The 23,779-nt window shown below is 49.4% G+C and overlaps 2 protein-coding genes across 4 annotated transcripts; one reads left to right on the forward strand and one right to left on the reverse strand.

Annotated features, from left to right (window-relative positions):
* Positions 1-3,902: 3,902 nt before the first annotated feature.
* On the reverse strand, positions 3,903-7,156 carry CCDC87 (coiled-coil domain containing 87). The gene has a single exon (XM_020906533.2). The coding sequence runs from the start codon at positions 7,052-7,054 to the stop codon at positions 4,481-4,483; it is 2,574 nt and encodes an 857-aa protein (XP_020762192.2). The 5' UTR covers positions 7,055-7,156; the 3' UTR covers positions 3,903-4,480.
* A 55-nt stretch (positions 7,157-7,211) lies between these two features.
* Positions 7,212-22,229, forward strand: CCS (copper chaperone for superoxide dismutase). 3 transcript variants are annotated; one of them, XM_070457679.1, is made up of 8 exons: positions 7,215-7,344; positions 7,674-7,746; positions 14,946-15,083; positions 15,298-15,475; positions 16,050-16,110; positions 16,288-16,433; positions 21,574-21,651; positions 21,723-21,811. In XM_070457679.1, the coding sequence occupies exons 1-7, from the start codon at positions 7,306-7,308 to the stop codon at positions 21,647-21,649; spliced, it is 711 nt and encodes a 236-aa protein (XP_070313780.1). In that variant the 5' UTR covers positions 7,215-7,305; the 3' UTR covers positions 21,650-21,651; positions 21,723-21,811. The 3 variants fall into 3 exon arrangements, with proteins under 3 accessions (XP_020762195.1, XP_070313780.1, XP_020762194.1); XM_020906535.2 differs by lacking the exon at positions 16,288-16,433 and adding an exon at positions 21,907-22,229 and having other exon boundaries at positions 7,222-7,344; positions 21,723-21,826; XM_020906536.2 differs by lacking the exons at positions 21,574-21,651; positions 21,723-21,811 and adding an exon at positions 19,422-21,567 and having other exon boundaries at positions 7,212-7,344.
* Positions 22,230-23,779: the final 1,550 nt, after the last annotated feature.

Here is a 23,779-nt window from a genome sequence, read left to right on the forward strand (position 1 = left end):
CCTGGAAACTCCAGCTGCATGGAGGCCTGGCACCAAGCAGGGGCCCCCACTGACAACCAGACCCCCCCCCCCCCCAGGCAAAGGACTTATTCCAGATCTGGGTTTAAGTCATGATTCCACCAGTTCAGAGGCAAGTTACATTCAACTGATTCTCAGTAGAGTGACTATAAACAGCACTTTGTAATCAGTAGAACAAGAATGAATATGAGTTATCATCATTATTATTTATCATTATTATTCCATATGTAATACTTACATATATGTAATAATGGTAATGATTCACCAAATCTATAAATAGGATCAGCAGGGAAGGATCACTAAGCCATGGGTTTAGGCCTGGAACTTTGGGAAAGTCAGTCCTAGGCCTTCAGATTCCCATATCCAGGGACTAGGATGAAAGGGCAGGATCCAAGAAGCAGTGTTTTGAGGCAGCTCCAGGAGTCTCCAGGTCTCCTGTGGCTCTTTCTCGAGCCTGTCCTGGGCTTCATGATGTCCTTTCATGTCCCCTGAGGCCCAGATATCCCAACTGTACCTGTGTGTCTAGGACTATACTCTCCCTGTCCTATCTCTGTGTACTATTCCCATCCAGACGATCAGTGGCAATTTCCAAGGACTAATTCATGTGAGCTAATGTTTCCCAAAATTAACTTCCCAATGACCATAATGGCCATGAAGGAATAAAAGCATTTGTTGTATTTTTTGTAAGACCCATCCGCGCTCCCAAAACACCTCAATGTACTATGAAACTCTTCAGGAATGCAGTATGTAATGTTCCCCAAAGTTATCTGACCATGGAACCCTTTTCCCAGGACTATCACTCAGGACTAGTGTACTTGGCACACACTTTGGGAAATGCTGCACTAAGCCTCTTGCTTCCTCCTCCTGTGTGTTTGCTTCTTAAAGGGGCCAGTGTTGTGGCATTTCAGTTAACAAACTACACCCTGAGGTAGCTGCCTGTTTTTGTAAATAAAGTTTTAATGGAACACAGCCTGCTCATTTACTTATATAATTGCTTTCACACAACAAGAGCAAAGTTGAGCCTTGGGACAGAAACCATATCGCTCACAAAGCCTTAAATATTCGGATCGCTCACAAAGCCTCAAATAGTTGGCACTGTCTGGCCCTTTAAAAAGCCTGTGGACCCTACAGCTCTAGTGTCGCTCACCTGGGGCCTTGTAACCTCTAGAGAACACACCAGCAGACCAGGAGGGAAGCTATACTACAAAGGCTGACTACAGCATATCTGCCTGGAGGGCCGGTTTCATTCAAAGATAATGTTAAGCACCAACTTTATATTAAAAAAAAAAAAAAAAACATGGACAGGGAATTCCCTGGTGGTCCAGTGGTTAGGACTCACTGCTTTCACCGCTGGGGCCAAGATTCCTGGTGGGGAAACTAAGACCCTGCAAGCCATAAGGTGTGGCCAAACCAAAAAAAAGGTACATATTACACAGTAGAATGCAAATCTTGCATAGATTTCAAAAATAAAAACTTTAAATTTCTCAGGCCTCTCAGGCTAGCACTGCTTTACCCTCCCTGCTCTTGGCCTCCACCCCAGTCCCTCATAGCTGACCAAGATGCTTGCTTCTGTTCCTCAATTCTAAGGGTTACTTGGGTGGAAAAGTTTGAGAAGTGCTGCTTTGTTAGGAAAACAAAGTAGAAGTGCATGCATCCATGTCAGCAAAGAATGAACAGAGAACTTCTGGACCAGGGGCTTTTAACTTACTTGTGCAGGCAGGTGAGGCAGGCTGTGTGTAAGAGCTTTCTTACCATAACTCACAGAATCAGTGCACCAAGACAGACCTGGGTCAGACAGACCTGGGCTTGGAGCCTAGCTCTCCCATTAACTATCTTTATGACCTTGGGTTAGTCAAGCCTTCATTTTCTCAATGGTAAAATGGTGATTAAAATACATGCTTCACGAGAAGTCTAAGACATTGTGCAGAGAGAGTGTTCTGCACAAGTTAGGAACTCAGTAAGTACTAACTCACTACTAACATGTCAGCTAAATTTCCTGAATAAGTAAAGAGCTCAGAAAAATCAAGAAAGCAAAATAGTCAAAAACAATAGAAAAGTAGGCAAAGGGCTTGAATATTTTACAGAACAAACAAACAAACCAGGTCTTCCCTGGTGACTCAGTGGTAAAGAATCTGCCTGCCAATGCAGGATACATGGATTCGATCGCTGGTGCAGGAAGATCCTACAGGCAAGCAACAACGAAGCCTGTGTGCCACAACTATTGAGCTTGTGCTCTAGAGCCCGAGTGGCATAACTACTGAAGCCCAAGCACCCTAAAGCCTGTGCTCCACAACAAGAGAAGCCACCACAATGAGAAGCCTGCAATCCACAATCAGATTAGCCCCTGCTTGCTGCAACTAGAGAAAGTCTGTGCAATGAGCACCCAGCACAGCCAAAAAATAAGTAAATTATTTAAAAGAGACAAAATGCCTTTAAACTTAAAAAAGATGCAATTTCATTCATAGAGAGGTGAGAACACAACTCAAATGAGACACTATTTTTTCACTTATTAGATGACAAAGATAAAACTTTTTGGTAACACTTCTAGTGAGAGTGGGGAATTATTACTATTGTCAGGCAGTGTGGATGATAATGCAAATGCTTGAAGCCTTTGTGTACAGCCTCAGTAATACCTATCAAAGCTACAAATGCTGGAACTTTCCTGGCAGTCCAGTGGTTAAGACGCTGCATTTCCAAAGCAGGGAGTGAGGCTGGCTCCCTGAACTAAGATCCCACATGCCACATGGCATGGCCAAATAGGAAAAAAAAAAAAAAAAAAAAAAATATATATATATATATATACACACACACACTTATGCTTAGATATAATTCTACTTCCAGAAACTTTAAACCATAGAAACAGCCGCACATAGTAAATAAATGAACAAGGACTGTGTGTGTGTGTGTGTGTGTGTGTGTGTGTGTGTGCGCGCGCATGTGTGTAAGATCTTAGTTCTCTGATCAGGGATAGAACCTGCGTCCCTTGCATTGGAAGCTCAGTCTCAATCACTGGACCGCCAAAGAAGCCCATGTCTTTGTTTGTACTAATAAGGGGCTGATTAACCAAAAATATACACAGTAGGATACTATATAGCAACCAAAAAAAAAATAAGCCAGCTCTATGTGTATCGATGTGGAATGAGCTTGGGGCAAATTAGGAAAAAACAAAAGAAAAGGGCAAAACAGGAGACAGAATGCTACTGCTGGTGCAGCTATAGACAAAAGTATGGGCAATATATTCATGCGTGTTCATACACACATCAGCTATCTCTGAAATAATTTTCACATAATCCAACCTGCCCCTATACCTTGTCATGACCCCTCTGACTTATGTCTCTCTCCTCCTCACTCTGCTCCACCCACATTGGCCATTTTGCCTTTCTGGAACACCCCAAGCATCTGCCTGCCTTAGCTGGCAGGAACGCTGTTGTCCAGGATGTCCACAGGGCTCGCTTCTTCCCCTCCTTCAAGCCTCCGCTCAAATCTCCCCTTCCCGGTGAGACCTGCATGGACTACCCCAGTTAAATCACATCCTTCACCCTGTGTTTCCTCTTGCCCTCCTCTATCTTTTCTTTTTTTCCAGAGTATGTATCATCCTCCATTCTATTATTCAATCTGCTTCTGTACTGTGTTTATGGTCTATGGTCTGTTTCCCCTCAGGAGAATATAAACTTTACAAAAGGTAAGGGTCTTGGTTTTGTTCAGTGATGAAGACCCAGCATGAATACCTAGCTGGCGCTCAATAAATAGTTGCTTTTGAATAAGGGAATGGAAAGATACACAGGCAACTGGCAACAGTTGTTATAGGAGAACTGAGTTACTGAAGGGAAGGATGGGAAGGAGTACTTTTCAGTGCACACCCCTGTGTACTTTGTACCAGGTGCTTGTATGAATCGGTAAATAAATTTAATGGAAAATTTTAGCTCTGCCAACAGTGTGCTAGAACGGCCAGAAGTGACAGCCAACTCCTTTATCTGACATAGGAAGGTCCAGATGTACAGCAGTTAGGCACTTTGCCCAAGGTTACACAGGCAGGACTTAAACCCACATCTACTAACTCCAAAGCATTAGCTCTTAGTTATCATGCCTGTGATAACCTTGGCTTGGTGTTCTAACCAGTCAATCTAATGTGAAAGAAACGCTGAGCTGAGGTGTTCCACATGGGATGGTTTCTGCCTGACATTTCCCATTACAATGAACTCCAAGGGATGGTCTCAGTTCTTTTGATACATGAGACTTTGGCTGTAATGTGCATGGCTTGACAGAAACGGGACTACTGGGCTTGGAGCTTCTTTTATGAGAACTTCAAAATACAGTATTAAGGTCAGTCCCTTGGTAGCTGGAATGCAGGTTTCCTGAACCCTGCCCTCCCAGATATTTCTTCTTTCAAAGCAGTCAAGAGGTCTGGATGAGGTGCTGTGTGTATGGGGGTGACAGAGAGATCCGAGGGCGCTTGGTCCGGTCAAAGAGTAATGGGAGTATTCCGTGGGGCTGTTAAAGGCTGGCTGCTGAGCTTCCTGGACAGGACTGACTGCTGGGAGGCCTTCTTGGCCCGGGTCAGGTGGCGGACCCGCCGCTGCTGCTGCAGCCAGTAGAGCATTTCCACTTTGTCGTGCTTCAGCTTGTCCAGGTAGCGCTGCCCCTTGAAGGTCACCGGCTCGCCAAAGACTAACTCAATCTCTGCCAAGAGGGGAACCAAAGAAGCCTCCACCGTACTGAGCTTCCTTTGGAGATAGCCTCGGATTTGATTCTCCTCCAGGAAGCGACTCAGGCTCACGTTAGTCTTTTGGAAGAAGCGGTTAGGGTCGGAGGCTTGTCGCTCAAACCACTCCAGTCTCCCCAGCAGTATCTCCCGCAGCTGAATGGGCTGCAAGGCCCGCTCCCAGGCACTCACCAGTGCCGGCAGCTGCCTCAGGCGGGCATTGGAGCTGTATTTGATGGCCATGTCCAGCTGGTCCTTCTCTGGAACATCAAGCATGGACCAAACCCGCTCCAGACGCTTCTGCAGGCTCAGGATTTTGTGAGAATCTTCCAGGAAACTGCTCTTACTTCCTAGCCTGTGTTCCAGCACCGTGTCCCAATCCCACTCTCCTGGCACAAAATCTGGTTCGTCGTCTTCTAGCAAGGGGGGTGGGTGTTGGATCTTTATGGACTCTTTGATAGGGGCCACGGTCTCCACAGGATCCTCTTCTTCATACATTTGGAAGATGACATGGAGAAAATCTGTCTCCTGGGTGGTGAGGTACTTAAAGTAGTCACCCACAGACAAAGTGCTTTTCCACCAGTTGAGCCATCTGGCCTTGTTTGACCACCTGTCCCAGCTTTTACTTGCTTGGAGTGATGTGAAGGAGGACATCTTATCTGCATTGGACTGTAAAGCGCTTGCTTTCTGGGAATAAAGTTCAGCCAGCTTGGTGTTGATGATACGATGCTGTTTTTCTTGACGTAGGAAGGCTGAGGACAGGAAGGCTGACCAGTCTTTATTGGTTGTAGGCTCAACCAGGGGCCCCTGGTCAAAACTGAAGTGGTTGTTAGAGACACGGCTCATCAGCTCCGTGTAGACTTCCCTGATGCTACTGCCAAAAGTGCGATCCATATCCATTTGCTCGATAAGTTTGGGTTCCAGTTCACCAGTCAGGTGGTTGTATAGCACTCCGGCCCCCTCAATGTGGAAGGAATCCAAAAAGTTTCTTCCTGAGACCTGTACAGCAGCTATCTGGACCATCTGATTTCTTAGCTTCAAAGTAACAGTCAGTGGTTGTGGTTCAAGCAGAGGGGGTTTAGGGGGTTGGAGGCCCCGATGTTCCGAGGCCTCTTGCTCCTTAAGGCTGTTCAACATTCTCTGCAGCTCTTCTACGTGATGGGTAGCAGCTGGGCGGTAGGTCAGGGCCCCCAGGAGTGGGGGCAGCCCTGAGTCCAGCGGTGGGCACTGAGACCACCCCAACTGCATGTTCCTCATCATCTGCTTCAGGTCCTCAGCCACGGTGTCCCCGGCCAGCTCTGGTTTGCTCTCTGCCACCAGGACCAGTGGGGTTAAGGGGCGAGGGCTGAGCGGAGGAAGGCCCAGCTCATCTGCTAGCCTCCAGCCCTCACGCAGAGAGGGCATGGACTGGCCCCTCTGGAGCTGGGAGTAGAGGGGCAAGTGTGAGGTGGGGGGAGCCCGGCAGGGGGGAGCCACAGAGGACCCAGGCAGTGGTGCAATCTGTGAACTGAAGGCGCTCTCTCTCCTCTTTTGCATGGAGGACAGCCAGCGCAGAGGCTTCTTCTTCTTCAGCTGGGGAATGGACTTCAATTCCTTCATTGGATCCTCTTCAGGCTCACTGGCAAGGTCTCGCGGGCGGCTGAGCTGGATGAGGTAGTTCAGGCTGAGGTTGAAACGCGGCACTTGGGTGAAGCCAGGGATGTGATGCCATGGGACAGAGAAGAGCTTGAAAGCCCCAAGGCCAACGGCGCGCAGTCTGGGCGCGGAGACTTGGGCCTGCTCTTCTTTGAGCAGGGCAAGGAAGTCAGAGAGCAGGCTACGGTAGACGTCGGGGCCGGTGAGGAAAACTGTGCAGTCCCTGGCGAGGCTGGCGGCCAAGCGGGTAAGCGTGGCTGATTCAGTGAAGACGACTGCGGAGGTCGACATGAGCTTCTGGAGGTGCAGGTAGCGTACGAAGAGCTGCTCGCAGCTGAGCAGCACGTAGATCAGGAGCCGCTTCCGTAGCCTCTGATTGTTCAGGTGACTCATGCCAAGTTCGGAGGGGGGCTCCTGCCAGCTGCACTTCAGCTCGTCCAGGATGACCTCGGTGAAACGGAGCCGTACCTTGTGAGGCGCCCGCGCCTCCAGCCCGCTTTTGGTCAGCCGCTCGGCTACCTGGCGGCAGACCAACTCCGCCGTCAGCCGTGGAACCGGTAAAGGCAGTACCATCGGGACCTCCTGCGAGAGGTGCTCCTGAGACGCTGTGCGTGTCGTCCTGCGGGGGAAGAGCGACAACGGACGCAGCAATCGGTGGTAAATCCGCTGGAATTCGGGGTCTGGCTTATATGGCTCCATCTTAAGACGAGGCGGCGCCGACAGCGCCAGCGGCTCTAGCGGTTACTAAGGCAACGAGGGGCAGGAGGGCCCAAGTGCGCCTGCGTAATCCCTGCCCTCCGTCGCGTGGACGCTGGAAGGCGCAGAGCCTTGCGTGCGCGCGCACCGAAAGGCGGGGCAAAGAGTGGCTTCCGGGGCTCCACCCCCCTCCCCACGGCGCTGCTCTGGGCTGGAGCTTCAGATCCGGCCCTCGGGCGATAGTTGGATTCAGGATGGCGTCGGACTCGGAGGACCGCGGGACTGCCTGCACGGTGAGGGTCGAGGCCTCGTGTGGGAGCCTCGCTGGGCAGAGAACTTCGGCCCCTGGAGAGCGATCGTTAACTTGAGAATGGGGGAAGGAGCGGACACCTGGGTTGGGGCCTGGGGCCAGGGCTGGACTGTGAGAGTAGCAGGGCGCTTGGCATTAATGTTACGGGGTGTTGCTCCTGGAATGGTCGTGAGCGACAGTGAAGAAGGCGCTTGAGGAGGGGTCACAGGGGGCGTTACTCTAGGCCTTTGGGGGTGGTCCTAGGGGAGGTGGTGAAACAGGGTCACGCAAGGTTTCCCAGCTCCTGTCAGCCGGTCCCTGCCACCCTTGCAGCTGGAGTTCGCGGTGCAAATGACCTGTCAGAGCTGCGTGGACGCGGTGCGCACGTCTCTGCAAGGGATCGCAGGTAAGAACCAGATGAACTTTTGTGAGAGCAAACCGGAGACCTCGGGGAGGGCCAGGCAAATCTCTTAGGTCTACCCCGCTCCCGTTTACAGAGACAGAAATTAGAACCTGGAGAGAGGAAAGAATGTTCTCAGAGTCACACTGAGACCCAGAAATGGAGTCTAGTGTGCAGCTCTCAGGCCTGCTCTGCCAGATTTTTCTACTGGCCCTATCTGCCTGCCTTTCTGCTGTCTTAACCTCAGGTGCCTGGAAAGTAAGGAGGTGGGCAGAGAGTAGTCCCCCTACAGGGTGTTCCCTGGAAAATAGACAGTTCTTGCTTGAGAAGCAGCATAATCTTGACAAAACAAGCAGCAGCCCTGGCCATGTTCTATCCAAGTAGCCCTGGATTTTTTTTTTCCCCCACATTGCCGGGTATGTGGAACTTCCCCAATCAGGGATCAAACCTGTGTCACTGGCAATGGAAGTTCAGAGTCTCAACCACTGAACCACCAGGAAGGTCCTTGACCTGGCACGACCAGCAAGCTCTGAGAAGGCAAGGCCACCAACATGGCTTGGGGAACTGCCTGTCTGAGTCTGTTAAATGTTTATTCAGTGATTCAGCAGGTGTAGACCAGACACTGGGAGCTTTTTAGGGAGAAGAGTTCACAAGAGTTTCAGGCACAGCCCCTGCCCTCAGGTAAAATGAGCACTTGAGCTTTGTGCTGGGAAGAGCCCTTCTCAGAAGAACTTGGCTTCTGAAGTTGAGAGACTGGTGGCACTTGGCTCTGAATCAGGCAGTTGTGTGTCACTGGCGTTAGAGGTGTGTGTTCTAGAGTCAGACCGTTCAGGTTCAAATCTCCCCTTTGCCACTTAATAGCACTAAGGCCTCATGCACGTTACTTTTTTTTTTTTTTTTAATATTTATTTATCTGACTGCCTCAGATCTTTGTTGCGGCATGCAGGATCTTTCGTTGCAGCTCATTGGCTTAGTTGCTTTACGGCATGAGGCATCTCGGTTCCCTGACCAGGGATTGAACCCACGTCCCCTGTGCTGGAACGGCAATTCTTAACCACTGGAGCCCCAGGGAAGTCCTGCATGTTACTTTTTATTCCTGTTTCTTCAGCATTTAAATGTACAAGATAATGGAAGCTACCCCAGAAAATCATCAAGAAGAGTAAATTAGTTAATATGTGTAAAAGCACTTTAGAAAAGGACTTTGACATGTAGTGAGAGCCATCTGAATATTAGAACCTGTGAGAGGAAGGGTTTATAGGGGGTAAGCTGGCTGGGCAGAGGCATGAGGGGACATGTCCTTTGTTTAAAGTTATTCATACTGGTTTACTTTGGGGTTCCATTTTCACTCCTCAATATAGATTTTATGTATTTCTCATAGGCTTCTGCACTCATTAGTTCATCTAGTTCTGAAGGGTTACTGAATGTCATCTTGATCAGCTAACCGTCTTCATAACAGCATCTGCTGACAAGTCCTGGATTTTCTGCAGGAGCTTCATTCATTTCAGTTACCTCTCCTGATGGAGGAGAACTAGCAGCTTTCACACTTTCCACAGCACCAGACTCCTCTTATTTGTTCAATTTTGTCCTCACTCCAAGCAGACTATAGGAAATGACGTCTCCCAAAGCTTCCTGTGCAAATATGCTGATTCCCACTGTTCCAGCACCGTTTCCTGTTGTCGGTCATGCGTGTTTGCCTGTGAATTTACGCATGGAGAACAGCCGGGCTGGTGCACAGCGCCCGGGGGCTGCCTGCACTCGGCCCCCAGAGTGCTCCATGGCGGCTCCCAGCGCCACTTTCACAGAGGGTAGAGATCCTAAAGCTGGGTTTGCTCAGACTGTGTGTTTGAGGGTAGTGGGTGAGGGTCTGAGAAAACTGAACCATTCCACTGTGAGTGGAGTGTTCTGACCACAGCTTTCCAAGGCTGTTAGGCTCTCTACTTCCAGTAAAACATTCTTGCTGGGAGAGCAGACAACTGGACTTCTGCTGAACATAGGGCAGTTTCTAGCCCTTAACAGGTTTCTTAGTGACCAGATAAAGACTTCCAGATAAAGACTCTGTTTCCTAGCCTGGGTAACTGGAATCAGCTTGACTTCTCATGGACTGGCTTCCCAGAATGCAGAGAAGGAGAGGGAGAGATGGGTTGGTTGATTTGCTCTCTCCAGGAGACCTGGGGTTTGGGGAAGAAGGTTCTGCTTTCCTCCTAGGGGTAAGTGGGAGGCCCTCCCAGCCCAAGGCTCACTCCCTTGAATCCTTATCATCACTACCCTAGAGCCCCCTGTGGCCTTGTTTTTTCTCCCTTTCTGAGCTAAACAGGTACAGGCCTGGCCACACTCCACACCAGCCAGACTGAATTGCTACTTTGCTGGGGAGCCAGCCCTCCTGGTTCAGACCCACGTCAAGAGTTCAGGAAATGCATAGTCACAGGGAGCTTCTCGCCGGGGCTCTTCCACTTTCAGTGCAGAGAAGCAGCTCTTAGGAGATGTTGTCACTGCTCTGCTTAAAATCCTCTAATAGTAATAATATTAAGAGCTTCCCATAGGCCAGGCACTGTTCAAAGTGCTCTATGTGAGATGACTCATTTAGGCCTTCAGTAGCCCTCTGAAGTAGGTAGTATTATCATCTCCATTTGCAGATACAGAAACTGAAAACTCAAACAGAAAGGTTGAGTAAGTTGTCTAAGGCCACACAGCTAGTACATGGCAGACTCAGGATTTCAACTCCAGAGCCCACACCCTCAACCACTATACTCTGTGGCCTCTCCCAGCGGCCTCCCCTGCATTAAAATTAAATCCAGATTCTTTCCTCTTGTCTGCAGGGCTTTGTTTGATTGGTCTCCACTTGTGCCTTCACATCTTACTCTTCTCTTTACTCCAGCTGCGGCCCCTCTGGCCTTTCTCAGACACAGAGATGTCGTTCCTGTCTCGGGGTCTTTGCCCAAACTGTGTCCTCTGCTGGAATGTTCTTCCCTGACTACATTCAGTCCTTTGCTTCAAGGCTCAGAGAGACCTTCTATCTTGCGGTATCTCACTGTGCATGCTGTTCGCTGAATGCTTGGTAAGCAAGGTGCATGCGGAGAAGCCGGAAGAAAACTCAAGGAGCTGAAGGAACTGCAGATGCATTTATTCTCTCCTGGCTGGTGCAGCAACTATAGCACCAGACATAACATAACATAGCCTAACATAACATAGCCTCCCCAACAAGGACTCCAGGTGGAGCTTATGTATGTTTACAGAACAAGTAACCCGTGGCCAAGCGAGTACCTTGTGACACGCATGCGCAATGCTGTTAATGATCTCAGTTGTTACATAATCATGCACAAAATGTGGGGTGAAAGTGAGAGGGCATGGGGCAAGACAGCCTGACCACGCCATCTTGGATAGTTTGCTTTTTCCCTACACCTTCCTTGACCAGCCTGTCTAAGTGCTCATCCCCGAGTTGTTCCCTAAGACCTGCTTCATTGATCACACATTGCACTACCCAAATCTCCCTGAGCGTGTGTTTGATATGCATGTTCCTGCCCTGGAATACATGCTGCTCTGTGGGTCAGAGACATCACCTGACTTGTTCCATGCTGCATCCCTGCCGCCTGGAATGGGGTGCATGATAGGTGCTCAGTGTACATTTGTTAAATGACTGAATAGGCATGTGAATCCCTTGCACTTCATGCTTGAGCCCTGAGAGCCTCAGACAGTCAGTCCTTTGGGGCCCAGTCCTACTTCCTGTGGGACAAAGGGACCAAACAGTCAGCTTTGGGGTTGGACAGGCTGCCTTCTGAGCTTTGTGATCTCAAGCCAGCTGCGTAACCCCCTTGCCTCATTTCACTTGCCCGAGGAGGACAGTATCACCATCCTGATGTGTGTAAAGCGGAGCACACAGCTTGTGGCATTCCCTAGAGGCTCAGGCCCCAGGAATGCCCTGCCATTCTCCCTACAGCCCCTTGGCACCCAGAAGCACCTCTGGGTGAATCCAGAGCACCAGGGCTTCACGCCAGGTGGCCCAGAATGAGATGTTGTGTGAAGTGATGGCAATTGGGTTCTTTGGAGAATTTTCTTCTGGCAGAATTGCCCTGTACTTGCTGGGGACGATATAGGTGTGTCTGTTTACAAACTTGGCCCCTCCCCCAACCGATGCGGCTGGGATCTATGGACGCAAGCCCATGGGACCTTTTGTAACACAGGCCAGATAGTCCTGCTTCTTGGATGCTGCCTCTTCCCAGTACCATTTCCGTGTTGCTTCGAGTTGGAAGGAATCTGAAGAGCTGAGGTTCCTTGTCTGTGCCTCAGGGATGATTATACCCTCCCTGGCAGGGGGAGGGGAGGAGGGAAGCCAAGGATGGAGGGAACCTGAATGGCTTAGCCTTCAGTCCACAGAGCGCTGGCTCAGCAGAGGGAAATGCCTTGTTTAACCTGTGTTTCCTGGGCTGCCCAGGACTCCTGGCTCGGTGGGCCTTACTCTCACCCAAAACAGCAAACACACTTACTAAGATCAGAGCAGGATGTTTGTAAGCTCCACAGGTGAGATCAACGTTCAGAGTTCCCAACCATCCCCTGTATTTTGGTTCAGGATTCAAATATCCTCTTAAAAGGTTTATGAGCCCTGAAGATCTGAATGAAAGAGAAACTCCTTCTTGTCCTTCTCTTGGCCCGACAGCCCTCAAAGCTGAGTGTTTGTCAGAATCACCCTGCAGGCTGTGTGCACAGCAGGGTAACTCAGGGATTTGGTGGGCAGTTGAGAGCCACTGACTTTTGAACCTGATGCTTGTGGACCACACAAAGGGTTGCAGTCCACACAGCTTGAGTTATGTGGGGCAAATGGGAGCTGCTGCCGGAGGATGGAGGAGGGGGCCCCAAAGCTGGAGGCTGGAGCTGCTTCTCAGGGTGAGCAGTGTCCAGGGCAAGTGCTTGGAAGCTGGAGCTAGGCTGCCTGAGATGAGTTCAAGTCCCTCCATTTACTACAGTGCAATGAGTTTGAGTAAGATCTGGGAGTTGGTGATGGACATAGAAGCCTGTCGTGCTGCAGTCCATGGGGTCTCAGAGTCAGACACTACTGAGCGACTGAACTGAACTTAGAGCAAGTTCTTGACTTTGCTGTGGCTCAGTTTTCTCACCTGTAAAGTGGGGATAACAGTGCCCAACTCCTAAGGTTACTTGTGTTAATATAGGTACAGTATGAGAAAGCCCACAGTGCATGCTCAGTAAATGTTAGCTTTCATGATGATGGTGATAGCCCATCGTTTCTTTTATGTGTCCTGGCTTTATTGAGATATAATTCATGTATTATAAAATTCATCCATTAAAGTATACAATTCAGTGGTTTTTAGTATATTCAGAGTTGTGCAACCATTACCACTATCAATTTTTGTATTTCATCACCTCATGAAGAAATTGTACCTTTCAGGGTCTTCCCTGGTGGTCCAGTAGTTACGACTCTGCCTGACAGTGCAGGGGACACAGGTTCAGTCCCTGGGGGAAGACCCCACATGCCACATAGCAGCTAAGCCCGAGAACCACAATGCTGAGACCACGTTCTGCTACGACTAAAGCCCGGGGGCCTACAGCTCGCAGTTACCGAAGCCCAAGTGCAGAGAGCCCGCATTTCACAACAAGAGCAGCCACCACAATGCACCACGCATGTGCACCACGACCAGAGAGTGGCCCCACTCACTACAACTAGAGAAAGCCCAAGCGCAGCACTGAAGACCCAGTACAGCCAAAAGTAAAATAAAAATAAATAAATCTTAAATTATACCCTTCAGCTATCACCCTCCTGTTCTCCTGCCCCCTCCTCTACTTTCAGTCTCTGTAGATTTACCTGTGCTGGATATTTCATCCACAGTGACATCATCCAATATGTAGTCTTGGTAACTGGCTTTCACTTAATGTTTTTAAGGTCCATCCACATCACAGCATGTATCAGTGCTTCATTTCTTTTTATGGCTGAATGTCTACCATCATATGGCTCTACATTTTGTTTATTCATTCATCATTTGGTGGGCTTTTGAGTTGTTTTCACCTTTTGACTATCATGAATATTGTGACTATCAATAGCCCACTTTTTTTTTTCAGATTTATTTTTTGGTCAATGTATGACAAAAACCACTACAATATTGTAAAGTAATTAGCCTCCAACTAATAAAAATAAATGGAAAAAAAAAGATTTATTTTTTGGCTGTGGTGGGTCTTCGTTGCTGCCTGCAGGCTTTCTCTAGTTGCAGTGAGTGTGGGCTACTCTTTCTTGTGATGCTTGGGCTTCTTATTGCAGAGGCTTCTCATTGCAGAGCATAGGCTCTAGGTGCTTGGGCTTCAGTAGTTGGAGCACGTGGGCTCAGTAGTTGTGGCACATAGGCTTAGTTGCTCTGCAGCATGTAGGATCTTCCTGGACCAGGGACCAAGCCACTGTACCTTGCATTGCAAAGCACACTCTTAACTGCTGGACCACCAGGGAAGCCTGAGAGCCCACTTTTATATAAACATTTTTTCATCATTTCTTTTTTTTTTCATTTATTTTTTCAAAATTGAAGTACAGTTGATTTACGACATTATGTTCAAATATTTTTAAAAGAACTATCTGTTTCAAAGTGCTACCCATGTGGCTCAGTGGGTAAAGAGTCCACCTGCAATGCAGGAAATAGAGGAGATGCCAGTGCGATCCCTTGGGTTGGGAAGATCTCCTAGAGGAGAGCATGGCAACCCATTTCAGTATTCTTGCCTGGAGAATCCCATGGACAGAGGAGCCTGACGGGCTACAGTCCATGGGGTTGCAAAGAGTTGGACACGAATGAAGTGACTGAGCATGCTCACACGCATCTATGCTTCAAACATAGATGAATAACTCTTGGCACAAAATAAGAACTCACAACAGTCCTGGGGGCAAGGTGACGTTATCCTCACTTCGTAAAGAAACAAGCTCAGAGAGGTTAAGGGCCTGGACTTCCCTGGGGATCCAGTGGCTAAGACTTGAATCTTCCACTGCAGGGGCCAAGGGTTTGATCCCTGATTGGGGAGCTAAGACCCCACATGCTGCTTGGCACAGCTGGAAAAAAGAGAGGTTAAGGGCCTTATAGCTCGAAGGCAGCTTTGGAGCTTGCCTCTGGCCACAGAAAGGTGATGAAGATGGGGATGGTGAGTGACCGTCTGCTTCTTTCTTCCCTGCTCCCAGCAGAGGGGTGCTAGCCCTCTGCTGCCCTCTGCCCCCTGTCTTCTAGGCGTCCAAAGTGTGGAGGTGCAGTTGGAGAACCAGATGGTCCTGGTGCAGACCACCCTGCCCAGCCAGGAGGTGCAGGCCCTTCTAGAAGGCACTGGGAGGCAGGCGGTCCTCAAGGGCATGGGCAGTGGCCTGTTGCGTGAGTAACCACTATGGCCTTGGACTCTCTGGGAGGGAAGTGGCCTGGGTGTGGTACAGCTCTGACCAACCATAGGATCTGGGGGCTTTGGGTTGGAGAGGCTTCGGAGACCACGTGAAGGTTACGTGGGGCTCTCTCCCTGCCCTTTCCAAGCTGATGAACGGGTGGGGCTGGGTGAGGTGGCGAGCCAGCCCTGGTGTCTGATACCTTACAGAGAATTTAGGGGCAGCCGTGGCCATTCTCGGGGGGCCTGGCCCTGTGCAGGGAGTGGTGCGCTTCCTGCAGCTGACCCCTGAGCGCTGCCTAATCGAGGGGACCATTGATGGCCTGCAGCCTGGGCTGCATGGACTCCACATCCATCAGTTTGGGGACCTCACGAGGAACTGCAACAGGTGAGTCCTGTGGAACCTCCCTGGAGCATCCTCATTGCCCGGGTTGTGCACCCACTGTTTGTAGGGTGCTGTACTCAGCTTTTTACACACAAATTCACATATGGTCCTCACAAGTACCCTGGGAGGTGTATACACACAAGCCCAGTTTACAGATGAGAAAACTGAGGCTCAGAAAGGTTACATGACTTGTCAAAAGCCCTAGAGCATGTAAATGACAGACTGGGGATTTGAACCAAAATCTGACCTTGACACTCCTGCTCCTAGCTCCCAGATGGAAGGTGACTCCTTAACATGGGAGGGTCAGTTCTCCATGCATGTCATGGTATTTATCATGCTGCAATTAGTGCTTACTCATCCAGGTTTACCCTAGAGGCCTGCTGAAGACAGGTCTCATGACTGATTCTTCTTAGTGATCTCAACCCAGAGCCTGGTACAGAGTGGGTCCGTTTGTTGAATGGGTAGATGAATAAATGAATGAGTGGATGAATGGAACAAATGTAGTTAAAGTAAGAGGATGGATCACCTGGTCCATGAGCTGTGGTTTCACTGCCTACCTGCTATCTTTTCTTCTTAGCTGTGGGGACCACTTTAACCCTGATGGAATGTCCCATGGGGGCCCCCAGGACTCTGAACGGGTAAGTGTTGGTCTTGGGCTGGCAGAGAACCCAAGATCTCCGAGGCACGACAGGCAGCTCTTGGAGCCTGAGAGTGTGATACCATTTGGGGGGAGTCTTTCTCCCTCGTTTTATCTTGTTCGGTTTAGAAACATTTCTAGACACTTCCTGTGCTCAAGGCCTGACCCTGTCTCACAGCCTGGTGAGGGAGACACTCAGAACTCCGTGGTTGCAGCACAGCCAGAGCATCTTTGCAGGAGCCTCCGGGAGGCCCTGGGAACCCAGAGCAAGCTCCAGATCCAGTCCGAAGGGCACAGGCAGTGGGAGAGAGCTTCCCAGAGAAGGTGATGGTGTGGGAAGTTAAAGGTTTTACCTAAAGTAAAAAGGCTGCTCCCGGGACTTCTCTGGATGTCCAAGGGCTAAGATTCCAAGCTCCCAGTGCAGGGGGCTTGGGTTCAATCCCCGTCAGGGAACCAGATCTCACATGCTGCAACTAAAGATCCCTTGTGCTATAACTAAGACCTGGCACAGCCAAATAATAATAAAAAGGCCATTTTAAAAGGCCATTCCTGACTCTGCAGCTCCTGGCCCTGGACATTGGTTTTACACCAGAGAATTGGCCCCCGCGGCCATGAGTCACATGACACCTTCATGGTTTTTGCCTTATCTGAGGACTACTTGTTCTGCTAGTTACTCAACGTTTTGATTTAAATTGACTGATTTTTTTCCCCTTAAGTAAATTTAATTTATTTTTTAACGTTTTAATCTATCTTGGAACATGATTTCAAACATGTTCTGAAGTGGACAGACTGGTGTCCCAAACCCCTGTGTCCCTGTCACCCAGCTTTAACAGTTGACAGCTTGTGGCCAGTCCCATTCCATCTGCACCCCTGGCCTTTCTCCATTCTTTTGAAGAAAATCGAGACATCATTCATGTAATTCAAGTAGATTTATTTTGAACAAGAAATGATATTGCCACAGAAAATGAGAAACCAGTACTTCTAGCCCCAAAAGGAGGATCCTTATAAAAATAAATCAGTGCAGACCTTAAAAGTGTTGTGACGGGAGTTCCCTGGCGGTCCAGTGGTTAGGACTCCACACTTCTGCTGCAGGGGGCATGGGTTCGATCCCTGGTTGGGGAACTAAGATCCTGCAAACCATTCAGTGTGACCAAAAAAAAAAAAAACAGTGTCATTAAACGCCTACAAGGATCTGCGGCCTGCTTATCTTTGTTAGAGTGCTTAGTGAATGTTAAGAGAGGTCCTGGGTGTTGTCCAGGAGGACCGCCTTCTCTCCTGGGGATATTTCTTTTTTTTTTTTACCAATTTCTAATATTTTTATTTTTTATTTTTTTTTAATTTCCATTTATTTTTATTAGTTGGAGGCTAATTACTTTACATCATTGCAGTGGTTTTTGTCATACATTGAAATGAATTAGCCATGGATTTACATGTATTCTCCATCCCAGCCCCCCTCCCACCTCCCTCTCCACCCCATCCCTCTGGGTCTTCCCAGTTCACCAGGCCCGAGCACTTGTCTCATGCACCCAACCTGGGCTGGTGATCTGTTTCACCCTAGATAATATACATGTTTTGATGCTGTTCTCTTGAAACATCCCACCCTCGCCTTCTCCCAGAGTCCACAAGTCTGTTCTATACATCTGAGTCTCTTTTTCTGTTTTGCATATAGGGTTATTGTTACCATCTTTCTAAATTCCATATATATGTGTTAGCATACTGTAATGGCCTTTATCTTTCTGGCTTACTTTGCTCTGTATAATGGGCTCCAGTTCATACAGTAAAGTTGCAGGATATAAAATTAACACACAGAAATCTCTTGCATTCCTATACACTAACAATGAGAAAACAGAAAGAGAAATTAAGGAAACAATACCATTCACCATTGCAACAAAAAGAATAAAATACTTAGGAGTATATCTACCTAAAGAAACAAAAGACCTATACATAGAAAACTATAAAACACTGATGAAAGAAATCAAAGAAGACACAAACAGATGGAGAAATATACTGTGTTCATGGATTGGAAGAATCAATATTGTCAAAATGGCTATACTACCCAAAGCAATCTATAGATTCAGTGCAATCCCTATCAAAACTACCAACGGTATTTTTCACAGAACTAGAACAAATAATTTCACAATTTCTATGGAAATACAAAAAACCTCGAATAGCCAAAGTAATCCTGAGAAAGAAGAATGGAACTGGAGGAATCAATCTGCCTGACTTCAGACTATACTACAAAGCCACAGTCATCAAGACAGTATGGTACTGGCACAAAGACAGAAATATAGATCAATGGAACAGAATAGAAAGCCCAGAGATAAATCCACGAACCTATGGTCACCTTATCTTCGACAAAGGAGGCAAGGATATACAATGGAAAAAAGACAACCTCTTTAACAAGTGGTACTGGGAAAACTGGTCAACCACCTGTAAAAGAATGAAACTAGAACACTTTCTAACACCATACACAAAAATAAACTCAAAATGGATTAAAGATCTAAATGTAAGACCAGGAACTATAAAACTCCTAGAGGAGAACATAGGCAAGACACTCTCTGACATAAATCACAGCAGGATCCTCTATGACCCACATCCCAGAATTTTAGAAATAAAAGCAAAAATAAACAAATGGGACCTAATGAAACTTAAAAGCTTTTGCACAACAAAGGAAACTGTAAGCAAGGTGAAAAGACAGCCCTCAGATTGGGGATATTTCTTAATGCCCCATCTACATACACCTAATTCCATCTCCTCCACTTGTGGTGCTATGTGTTCCCCTCCTTGCGAATTCAGTACCAGGGCAAACAAATGAAAACATGGTGTGTGTTTCTTAATTCATATAAGTGATTATTCTCTTTTTTTTTTTGACTTCTGACAGCTCTGTCACATTTTTAACAGTCAAAAGTTTTTACTCCTCACCCGCCACTCCTAGGGAGCTGAGGAAGCCTTTCTGTCAGATCTGCATAGTGCCCTGCTTATGTTCTATGTGTCAGTTATCTATTGCTGAGAATCAAATTACTTTAAACTTAAGAGTTTCGTTTTTTGTTTGTGGCGTGAGGCTTGCAGGATCTTAATTCCCCAACCAAGGATTAAACTGGGGCCCTTGGCAGTGAAAGCACCAAGTCCTAACCACTGGACCGCCAGGGAATTCCCAAATTTAGGGGTTTGAAACAGTAAGCATTTGTCATCTCACAGTTTCTCTGGGGTAGGAATCTGGACACAGCTTAGTTGGCGCTTCTGGCTGAGTGTCTCTCAAGTCTTGATGAGAGGAAGACCCACTTCCACACTTGTGCATGTTGCTGTTGGCAGGCCTCCCTGGGTGTTGGCCAGAGACCTCAGTCCTGTGCCCCGTGAGCCTTTCCCTAGGGCAGCACACAGCACTGCAGCTGCCTGTCCTCAGAGCCAGAGAGAGAAGGCGTCTAAGACCCAAGCCAGCTCCTTTTGAAACCTAAGTTCGGAGGTGATACCTGGCCCAGACCACATTCAGCAGGTGTGACTCCAGGGGGTGCATTCTCAAGGCCGTCTTCCTCACTCAGCCTCAAAAGGTGCTGAGCAGATGAGGCAGGGAGAGTGGGAGCGGAGGCTTAGCACGGGACGCCCAGCAGACAGAGCCCTGGAGGCAGGAACCCTCAAGACTGGGTTCTGGGAGGAAGTGGAGTTTTGAAGGCCAAGAGGCTGCCTTAGCCTGGGCCTGCTAGGGGTGGGGCATCTGAAGGGTCTGGTGCCAGCTTCTCCATTGTCCCCAAGCCCTTGTACAGATGGAGGAAAACTTGAGCAAGGGCTCCATGACCAAGCCACCATGATGACTGGCACGTTCCTTTGGGATTTCTGCATCTGGTTTTGCCCAAACAGAAGTGAATTCAGTGAGGGGATTTATATCCAAGCCTGGTTGTCCCTTTGCACGTCTCCTAGCTGGTTTCCATGCTTCCTTCCGCCCTCCCACTGCCGCTCCAGTCCTTCCCCTCCCCCTCCGCGCGCTGCATTTAAGAAATTGATCCAAAGCATGGGGTAACCATGTCACACCCCTCCTGAAATGCTTCTTGACTCCCCAGTCCCCGAGGGTACAGATCCCACATGGCTGCATGGTGTGACATTCGCTGCCACCTGGTCCAGTTCCACCTACCCGTGTGCACGGGAGGGACCTTCTGCCTGATGACACCTCTGAGCCACATACCGGGTGCTCACTCCCTCCGCCCCTAGAAACTCCTCCGCATCCCTTACCTTCCCACCACAAAAGGCCCCAACACCAGGTCCAACAAAAAGTGCCAGGTGTCGGCAACAGAAGTCCCCCAGGAAAACAAGATGAAGCAGAGGTGGCTCTTCTTGCTGCTTGCTTATCAGTCCCATCCTGTGGCAACATCCTTTGTGACCAGCCCAAGGCGAGGCCATGGGTACAAGTCCATGTTGGCAGGGATCCTTCTGCCCAAAGTGTCAGGTTGGGGACAGTTTATTTGCACAAATCCTACTGTGACTCGCCAGTAGGGTCTTGTCACGGGGAAACACACTCACTGTTGCGCTAACCCTGTGTTTCGCAGCCACTAGTCTGTTCCACGTCCGGTTCCCCACAGTGTTCCAAACCCCTTGAGGGTGGCTGACCACGTATGCATCCCCAACCCCCAAACCCCACCTGGCAGAGGGTGACTGATGTAGGAAGTGCTCAGTAGCTGTGTTGTTGTTATTTTAGTTGCTAAGTCGAGTCTGTGCTTGCTAAGTCGACTCTTTGTGACTGCACAGACTGTAGCCCTCCAGGCTCCTCTGTCCATGGGATTTCCCAGACAAGAATAGTGGAATCAGTTGCCATTTCCTTCTCCAGGAGATCTTGCCAACCCAAGGATCGAACTCATTTCTCCTTCACTGGCAGGCAGATTCTTCACCACTGAGCCACCAAGGAAGCCCCCAGTAGCTGTGTTAGCACACTTTTATACCTTCAAGAGGAAACGTGGGCAGAAACAGTCTTGGGGGCAGGATATGTCCTCTGCTCCTGTGTTTCTTCTCTCTCTTCCTGGAGGCTGGACATCAGGGAAGGGATGCTGGCTGCCTCTGATGGTCAGGAAGCCAAGCTTGGCCAACTTAAGCGCAGGGGAACTGCAGACTGCCAGGGGCTGACAGTGTCATCGGGAGGCTGGAGAACTGGGCTTGCAAAGAAGCAGGAAGTGGGGTCAGTGCTGAGGCTGAGATGCAGACTGGGCAGATACCTCGTAGGGAAAGCAGTCTGGGGTAGTGGCGTGACTTCCTAGGGAGGGTCTCTGTGGCCATGTCCAGTGTGCCGTCATTCTACCCAGGATTTTAGTTCCAGGGAGAGAGTCCAGTTGCCTTCTGTGTGTCCTGGGCTGTCCCTTCATCCTACCAGACTGAACCTGTAGGAGGACACTGCTACTCTGGGGAAGGGGAATGAGACACTGGGAAGCCAGAAGTCAGCCGCCGTGTCCCATGTGCCCTCTTCCCCCGGCTCTTACTGCAGCACCGCGGAGACCTGGGGAATGTCCATGCCGATGAGGATGGCCGAGCTGTCTTCAGGATTGAGGACGAGCAACTGAAGGTGAGGTGGAGGAGAAGGCGGGGACCTTTCCTAACAGATCCAACGTCTGAGGCTGTTGTCTCCCCTCAAAGGTGTGGGATGTGATTGGCCGAAGCCTGGTCGTTGATGAGGGAGAAGATGATCTGGGCCGGGGCGGGCATCCCTTGTCCAAGATCACAGGGAACTCGGGAGAGAGGTGAGCACTCTGCCTGTGGCGCACGCGGAGACCTGGAGGGGCCCAGCGGGTGCTCAGCTCGACCCCATGCTCTTCCGCAGGTTGGCCTGTGGCATCATCGCACGCGCCGCTGGCCTTTTCCAGAACCCAAAGCAGATCTGCTCCTGTGATGGCCTCACCATCTGGGAGGAGCGGGGCCGGCCCATCGCTGGCCAGGGACGGAAGGAGCCCGCCCAGCCCCCTGCCCACCTCTGAGCACGGCCTCTGCCTTGGGTCTGTCACTGTCCTCCCTCCTGAGCACCGTCCACTTCCAGAGGGAGGCCCTGCTCACCCAGTCCTGGAGAACCAGTGTGCGGGCTGTGTTTCTTCTCAAAGGGTTGCTTGCTCTTCTCTTGGCAAATTAAAGTTTTATTTTCACATGGAACTTTGCGGTTTGTCTGTGTCCCCTCCTTCCTTAATGGGCTTAGTAAACACAGTCCCTCTGCCTCTGTCCTCCCTGTCAAGGGCCACTTCTTGGCTTTGGAGGCAAAGAAAACTGAATTCAAATCCACAGTTTGGGGACTATCCAGTGGTCCAGTGGTTTAGACTCCATGCTTCCACTGCAGGGGGCATGGGTGTGATTCCTGGTTGGGGAAGTTTGCATGTCACATGGAACAGCCAAAAAGAAAAGAAGAGAAAATCCACACAGTTCCTGAGGGCCACTTCCTTATCCTCAGGGTAACAGCAAAAGACCATAGCAGACATATTTCTGTTTGTGGCCTGACCCCCTCCCTTCACTGTGGCCAGTTGGAACCAAGAGGGACACCTGACCCATGCAGGGCCTTGCTTTCCTGAAGAAATCAAAGCAGATCCAGAGCTGTGGGTGGGCCTTTTCTCCCTGCCTTTGTCATTGCTGTTCAGTCGCCAAGTCATGTCTGACTCTCTGCGACCCCATGGACTGCAGCATGCCAGGTCTCTCCTGTCTTCACTATCTCCTGGAGTTTGCTCAGATTTATGTCCATTGAGTCGATGATGCTATCTAACCATCTCATCCTCTGTAGCGCTCTTCCCCTTTTGCTGTCAATCTCTCAGCATCAGGGTCTTTTCCAGTGAGTCGGCTCTTTGCATCAAGTAGCTAAACTACTGGAGCTTAGTTCACTGATATCCTAAGACGTTGATGTTCATGCTGGCCATCTGCTTGACCACATCCAATTTACCTTGATTCATGGACCTAACGTTCCAGGACCCTATGCAATATTGTTCTTCACAGCATCAGACTTTACTGTCACCACCAGACACGTTCACAACTGAGCATTGTTTCCGCTTTGGCCCAGCCGCTTCATTCCTTCTCCCTGCCTTAGGGACTGAATATCAGAAAAAGCTGCTAGATCTGCTGGGGAGGAGGAATAAGGCAGATTCACAGGAAGAACCTAAGAGTCGCAGGAGAATGCCAGGTGCTCCAGAGTCCCCAGTCTGGGCCTTCCCTGAGGCCAGCTACCTCCTGACCTAGAAGTCAAGAGACAGTTCTGTATCCCTTCCAATGCATCACCACCCACTTTTTAAAAAAATCTGGCTTGAGTTGATTTCTTTATTCACAAGTAAAAGGCTCTTAATTAATGGAATGAATAAAGTGCTTGGCACAGGGCCTGGCACACGGTAGGTTGGGAGCAGTGGTGGTGAACCTGAGGCTCCACGGGGCGCCTGGAGGCAGACAGAGCCGAGCTCCTGTCTCACACAGATGGCCAATATCCAAGGACCGGTGTGTGAGGCCGGGAACTCGGGCTCCCCACTCAGCTGTTCTGCCCCCCTGCCCCCACTGGACTGTGTCTCTCTTGCTCATCCATGACAAAGCTGCTTTCGTGCCCAGGTAGGTAGGCTGGCAGTGTGCAAACTTTGCCCCTCACTTGGCCTGCTTGGAGCCGGGTGGGTGGTTTCACAGTCTGTTGGCCTTGGCTTAGATGTGCCTGGCTCTGCTCCTATTCCCCAGGCCCTGCC

This window comes from Odocoileus virginianus, chromosome 28 (assembly GCF_023699985.2).
Source record: "Odocoileus virginianus isolate 20LAN1187 ecotype Illinois chromosome 28, Ovbor_1.2, whole genome shotgun sequence".
NCBI classification, from domain to species: domain Eukaryota; kingdom Metazoa; phylum Chordata; class Mammalia; order Artiodactyla; family Cervidae; genus Odocoileus; species Odocoileus virginianus.

What these genes read in the sequence shown, in the direction of transcription:
- CCS (XM_020906535.2), top strand. Translation starts at nt 7,306, where the DNA reads ATGGCGTCGGACTCGGAGGACCGCGGGACTGCCTGCACG. An exon ending in ACCGCGGGACTGCCTGCACG is followed by an intron (nt 7,345 to 7,673) that starts GTGAGGGTCGAG and finishes CCACCCTTGCAG; the next exon opens with CTGGAGTTCGCGGTGCAAAT. An exon ending in TTGAGGACGAGCAACTGAAG is followed by an intron (nt 21,652 to 21,722) that starts GTGAGGTGGAGG and finishes CTCCCCTCAAAG; the next exon opens with GTGTGGGATGTGATTGGCCG.
- CCDC87 (XM_020906533.2), bottom strand. Translation starts at nt 7,054, where the DNA reads ATGGAGCCATATAAGCCAGACCCCGAATTCCAGCGGATTTACCACCGA.